Consider the following 7,138-nt stretch of genomic DNA (forward strand, 5'->3'; position numbering starts at 1 on the left):
TCCTCTTCAACTACAGACTCTTCTAGAATCCCCTTGTCCTTTAAGTTAGCGATCAAAATAGACTTTACCCGCTCCTTTAACCTTCTGTCTGTAATTTCAATCTTAAAGTGATCTGCTACTCCCAGTAGCTGGTCCTTAGTGAAATCATCTAAGGTTTCTTCACATGGAGATGCAACAAAGTCCTCAATCTGAGACATTTTCACAACAGTAAGTTCAACTGGTCAAAAGACAAAAAACCTGCGACTTACTTATTTTCAAGGTACTGTATAGTTATTTTTAAAGAGCAAATACTATTTGTTTAATGAATAGAGAAAAACAAATTCCAAAATGGAACAAATGCTCCCCCTCTGTCTCGTTAGGACAGGTGAGACAGGTGCGCCTACAGGAGCGGCACTCCCCCTACCTCAACTGCCTAAACCAAATTAAACTAACCCAACTTGCCCTAGGTCTTCAGTGGGCCTCCCGAGTAACCACACCTCCATGGCAATCTCGGTGGTCACCACCCAATCCCATTTTGTGTGGGACCGAGTCTAACAAATTACAATATGCAAACAAAAAAAACAGTGCGTCCCCCTGCGGGTAACACCTCTGACCTACAGCCCCTCTGCCTTTTTACCCATGTGTAAAAAGAGTCCTCTCTCCAGAACATGGATGCAGGGTTTACGGCCTGTCTATACTTCGACCGAAATGTTCGGTGAGTTGTGTTTTCCGACGTGCTAATTTCCGATTCTAATTCGGTCTAATGCTTTTCAGAAGTCCCGACATAATTGTATGGTCGAAAAGGACCTTTTGACCGTTTCGGTCGAAGTATGGACAGCCCTTTAGTTTTGTATGGTGAAAGAAACACACATGCCCCCCATCTATGCTATATTGCTACGGGGCTTTTAAGCCGTGACATCATTTTGTAGTCAGACCTCCAAGTAGATTTATTATCAATATCTGTCACTCGCTATTTCAACAGATCCGAGACAAAAATAACGACTAAAGTATAATTCTACCACTTTCCTTTCAACAACAAAGAGAAGAAAAATTCGTAAATAGTAAAAATAGTAAAAAGATTCACGGGCGCTGGGGCCTTTTGCCCCCAAAGGTTCTCCTCTGCCTACAAAATTATGTCAGACTTAACAGCCCCATACCCAGAAGCAGGGGTGTAATTTAACTACTGTGTAGTATTTACTCAAGCACTGTACTTAAGTTAAATTTCGAGGTATCTTTTACTTCACTGGAGTATTTCCAATTTTCAATACTTTTACTTTCGTGTGTGTGTGTGTGTGTGTGTGTGTGTGTGTGTGTGTGTGTGTGTGGGGGGGGGGGGGGGGGGGGGGGTAGTAGACCAAGTACAGAGGTTTTGCCTGCATGGGGACCCCCTGGAACCCCCTCGAGGGACCCCTCTGAGAACCACTGGGGCGGCAGTGGCTCAGGGGTAGAGTGGCCGGTAGAGCGGCCGGATGGGATCCTGGGCTCCTCCAGAGTAATGACGAAGTGTCCTTGAGCAGGTTGGTGCCTTGCATGGTTTCCTCCACCTGCGATGTATGCATGTGTGTGTGTGTGTGTGTGTGTGTGTGTGTGTGTGTGTGTGTGTGTGTGTGTGTGTGTGTGTGTGTGTGTGTGTGTGTGTGTGTGTGTGTGACTTGACCCTGTAAAGAGTAAAACACTTATCACGGGAAATGACCTGGCAGTTGTTTATGTTTTATGATATGATGATGTCATGGTCACATGCCTTTGTTACGGTCTCTTATCACATTCACAATGTCATTACCAAAGACTTGGGCTGTTGGAGGCAAACTCCGGCAACTGCTCTGGGAACTGGAGCCTCTAGTGTCATGTTTATAAGGAAGAGGCTCCGGCTACAGCCATTAACCCTGCAGTGTGTGTGTGTGTGTAGGAGTGTGTTTGTACGCTGTGTGTGTGAGGAAGCATGAGGAACTTCATTGTGTTGATGAGCCTACTGGCTCTATCCTGTGTGGCCCAGCAGCCTCATCCATGCTGTGAGTACAATAACATGAACTTATAAGTATTGTTATCATTTTACTGTCCATGCTGGACAGTAAAATAATACTATGATAATAGTAGTAGTGGAGTACAATATAGGGTATGCGCATGCATGAAGTGAATGTCTAATTGAGTAGCAAAGTGAGTGGCAAAGTGACTTTAACGTTGTTTATGGGCTGTCAAGTCATTTTTACCACTCAATAGGCGTTACTGCATTCCGGGTATGATGATGATGTCCCGTGCATACCCTCTATAATGCTGAACTAATAAGTATTGCTGTCATTTACTATCATGGTGTGAGTACAATAATACTGAACGTATAAGTATCGTTATTGTTTTAATACTAGCATTCCTATTCTGCTTCTCACAGCTAGTCCACGTCTTATGACTGGTGCTTTCACTGTGGTGAGTGCTGCTTTTCTTCAACACTGATGTATTGAGAGCAACAAAAACTAATGATCAACCAATCAAGGTGTTTTTGAGTTGTTGTTTATTAGTCTGAATAACCACTTAAAAGTACAGAAAATACCCCTCTACAAGCTTGCAATGCAACACGTTGTGGAGCTTAAATCTGCCATTTTTGTGTTCTGATTATCTATCTATCTATCTATCTATCTATCTATCTATCTATCTATCTATCTCTCTCTCTCTATATATATATATATATATATATATATATATATATATTTATTTATATATATATTTATTTATTTATTTTTTAATTATGGATTTAATGAATGAAATGTACTCCAGACTCAAATCAAAGTGTTGTTCTCTCAGAGCACCCAGACTGAGAAGATGCATTCATACGGACAGTACTGGTACGATGCTCTGAGCCAGCGGCAGCGCGTCAAGGAGTGGGGGACCCTCGACAACAAGACCCTGACCCTGGATGCTCTTCTGCTGTACAGAGAGGTGGGTGTGTGAGTACATGTGTGGGTGTAACACTTCAATATACTGCTGCATATACATACAGTAGAATGCAGGCACGTGCACACATAGACATCAAAGGGGGATTGAGCCACTGCCCTTTTACCTGTCTGTTAAAAAAGTGACCTTTCCAGACCATGAATGCAACTTTTATTATGGTGATTGAAATGCAAAATGCCCCCCTTTCCTTTCCATGCCACACCCGAAGGCAGCAGTCAGGAGAATTGCCGTTTTACGAACTCTCCTGAACTTGAAGGCAGCATTTTGCGCTGAAAGAATTGGTCCTCTGTATAGAAATACATGGTGTATAAGCCACATCTTCAGTAGCTGAAGAAGGCGGGGTCGCCCCCAAAAATAGCTGGATCTGCAAGCTCACAAAGTGCTGCTATTTTCGTGTTTTTTTTTTTTTTCTCTCTCTTTTCTTTTGCCAAAAGTGCACTTTCGGGGAATGTACTAAAATGCATGTCTGTGGTAGTTACTGATGTTTGCATGGAGGAAGTAATAGCGCTTCATAGAGACCTCAGTCACTACTGCATCACAAGCAGGATCAGCAGGATCTAAATGGTTAGTTACCCATGCAGTAGGTAATAGCAAACGAATTATCTGGGTAGTTAAGCATTAAATAACAAATGAAACATATACCTCTTGGAATATGTCCTTCATAATAATATCTACTGATAAAGAACTGATAAGATCAAAATAAAAATATTAGAGCAGTACTTGGCCATGGCAAAGACTTTAGCTTACTGATTTGAGTACAGCTTGGTTCTGATCAGACCCAATTATTGAAATCTCAAACACAGAATAGACTTGGTGCATTATAAAGCCAGTATACAGTGACTACAACTGTTCTGCATTGGTGCATGTATACAGTCATATACAATGAATAGACCCACCTGGACACCCGGACCATGCTGCATTGATGCACGACACATATACAGTGAATAGACTTGGACCATGCTGCATTGATGCATGTAGTGAATATTTTAACTAAGGTGCAACGTTTAGCATTAGTTATTGTTATTTATGTCTATAAAATAACATCCTGAAATGTGCATCATAAGAACGCATGTTGATGACCCCTGGCCTGGCCTGCATATAAATGTTTTTTTATACGAATGTCGTCCCTCAGCGTTCCGTCTATATGATTGACGAGGCCAAGCAGACCTGCATCAAACAGGATCTGACGTCATACTTCCACCCCATGGAGGTGCCTCAGGACGCCTCCCTCATAAGACAGGCTGTGGTGGGCAGCTCCTCAGGCCCCGGGCAGGGTCTGCTGGTCAACAGCTGGACGGGAACGCAGCCTGAGACAGGTCAGAGCCATGGTTGCATCCAAAATCACATACTGTACTTCTATTCATCATTTCAGACACATAGCACACTTGCCTTTAAGTTAGTAAAAGTGCCCCATCTTGTGACAAAGCAGAGGTACTGCAGTTCACAGGTTTCTTGTTTCATTACAATAGCAGTTAAATGTTGTTTACTGGTTTAACTCATTCACTGCCATTTAACCAAATTACTAACCACTAACCATTTATCTTATCTTTTCAAGTAGTCACAGGTTTATTTTTTGTTTTCCCATCCCTGTCCCTCCAGGCAATTACATGATGACTGTTACTGAGTTTGGATGCATTCCAGTGTCCACCGTATATAAATATGCACAGTTCGGCTGGGTCGTAGTAAGGTACGTTTACTCACATTATTTTGCCACCTTCAGCCTGTAGTGTACACTATCAGAATCAGCTTTATAGTCACTTGACGGGGTTAGAGGTGTGTGAAATAATATTTCATACAAGCTCTGACATACTGTACACGGGGACTGCCCCATAGGTCGAACTCCCGTTGGGTCGAACAGCGTCGGCAAGTTAGATAATCACCCGCGAGCGTTGGCAGGTTAGATAATCACCCGCGTCACGGTTACTGAGGTTAAGTTTAGGGATAGGGTTAGAGTTAGGCATAGTTTTACTGTGGTTAGGATTAGGGTTTGGGTTAGAGTTTGGTGGTCGATCTAAAGGGTGTTCGACCTAATGAAATTTTACCAGTGTACTGTACACTACTATGCAGCGGAAGAAATTAATTAATCAGCTAAATTGGGTGAGAACAGGTGTAAAAACTTAATTGGATCTAAATGAATGAAATAAAACTTTAATTTAAACCCTACACATACTTTAAGTCAGGGGTCTTCAACAGGGGTCCGCGGAGATACTGCAGGGGGTCCCCAAATTTGTTGGAGAAAAAAAACTTTTTATATATATTTTGTATATTTATTTAAAGCTATACTATGTAACTTTTTTAATAAAACAAATCTTAAAATTGTCCTAACTCTTAAATCGAACACCCAGTCCGTTAATTTCAGCCCCAAAAGCCTTTTCTTTTATGTTTTGTACTGAGCCGCGAGGAGGGTTGCATTTCCCGGCAAAATTACGTCATCCGCATCATTCCGTATACGAGTACCCCAGATCATACACTACCGGCCAATCACAGCGCGGATCATACACTGCCGGCCAATCACAGCGCGTCTTGCTGTCTTCTCAGGAAGTAGCTTGCCTCAACATAACAACAGCATTTACTCTGGTGAAGGAGTCCGTAACTCGTAGAGGGATGTGTCCGCATCTGTAGAGGCGCGGTGGTCTGAAGGCCCGGTCCGCGGCGAAAAATTTAAGAAAAAAGCAGACGCGACCGTGGTTTGCTATACCGCTACTGACCACTAGTTGAGCAACTTACACAGTATAGCTTTAAAAAAATCAAATGTGTTTAAAAAAAAAAACATGATTCTGTCTGATTTTATACATAAATATACAATATATGTTGTACCCCCACCCCCACTCTACGAGTTAGGGGGTCCATGCTCCATCTCCCCAGCGGTTTGGGGGTCCCTGGCCTGAAAACGTTGAAGACCCCTGCTGTAAGTCATTTACTACTGGCCTCTGAGACCCCTGTTAAAGCAACACCTCTGTTCTCTCCAGCTACTTCGATAACGTCATTGGACTCACGGACCCTCAACAGCTGGACGTTCCAGACTTCTGCCAGCAAGTAGAGACGCATGCTGAGGATGGAGACAGACCAGCGGCTGACTTCTTCTCTCTGTTCCTGAACAGCAACTGAGCAGCTCTGCCTTTGAGCTGCCGCTGCTTTGTGTCACTTTGAAGCGGGAAGTGATTGTTAAAACCGCTGGTGATATGTTGAAGTTAGAAGCAATAATGAATTACTATAATTAAACGTCAGGTAATGTAATGCATGCTTTACATCTCAGCTGTGCAAAACCGGTAGTCAGAGCCAGGTGAGAATGAGAGGTACTGTACAGGGAACTTTAAAGGAGTAGTTCACCCAAAAAAATACTTATTTTCTATCAATTCCACACTCCATTAAAGCTGCTATAGGTAGTTTTCTGCTGACATAAGCAGAAAGCTTTTTATTTTATTTTTTATAATATTCAGACAGCTAAGAATGCTCCCCAAAAAATCTAGTCTCTGTGAAAATATTATTTTGTCACTGTCACTAACAGCTCATTGGTGCATGAACCGGTCGAACCGGGGCTATTTAGCTCCCTCCCTGTTTGAGTAACCATTACTTTAACAGGGAGACATTTGAGTATTTTAACACTCTCAGAGTTACAGATCTTGTAAGGTTCCATTTGGAACCACCTTGAAGGAACACTGAGGGTCCCTGGACCCCGAGAGAACCACTGTACACCCTCATCCCCTGGACAACTCTGCAGAAACAGGGCATAGGACTATATGAGGTGTTGGCAATGACTGCATTGTTGAGAAAATGTTGGGAAAAACACTTTCAAAAAAGAAAGTTGTGGTGCCAACAATAACATTACACTGTCTGATTTCATCCAGAGATCTTAGTTTTAGTTTTCTTTGGCTGGGCATACATGACTACATGAATTGAGTGAGAAAACAATGTTGCACATTAACTTCATCATCTGGGGACCCCCCTGGGGGTCTCGACCCACAGGTTGAGAACCACTGATTTTATTATGTGTGTTTGGCATTGTGCAATAAATCAATAAATGGAAGTTGTTAACCTGCATTGACTCTGTTGTCAGGTATCAACAATGATGGCATGTTTAATCTAATACAGGTCTGATACAGGTAGGCTACTGTATGTTTGAACCATGGGAATTTGACTGGTTACTCATTGGACTACAGTCTTGTCACTTAGCCAGTTGTCATCACACGGACAAATGAGTCTGTTATTTTCATCA

At 42.4% G+C, this 7,138-nt stretch overlaps 1 protein-coding gene across 1 annotated transcript; it reads left to right on the forward strand.

Annotated features, from left to right (window-relative positions):
- Window positions 1-2,790: 2,790 nt before the first annotated feature.
- Window positions 2,791-6,030, forward strand: LOC308296775 (ependymin-1-like; the record flags this gene model as incomplete). The annotated part of the gene is made up of 4 exons (XM_080740101.1): window positions 2,791-2,907; window positions 4,055-4,238; window positions 4,522-4,609; window positions 5,892-6,030. 4 exons carry the CDS (start codon window positions 2,791-2,793, stop codon window positions 6,028-6,030), a joined length of 528 nt encoding a protein of 175 aa, XP_080596227.1.
- Between the last annotated feature and the right edge of the window lie 1,108 nt (window positions 6,031-7,138).

The sequence above is a fragment of the Nannobrachium achirus genome, assembly GCF_963921795.1.
Source record: "Nannobrachium achirus genome assembly, chromosome: 2".
NCBI lineage: Eukaryota > Metazoa > Chordata > Actinopteri > Myctophiformes > Myctophidae > Nannobrachium > Nannobrachium achirus.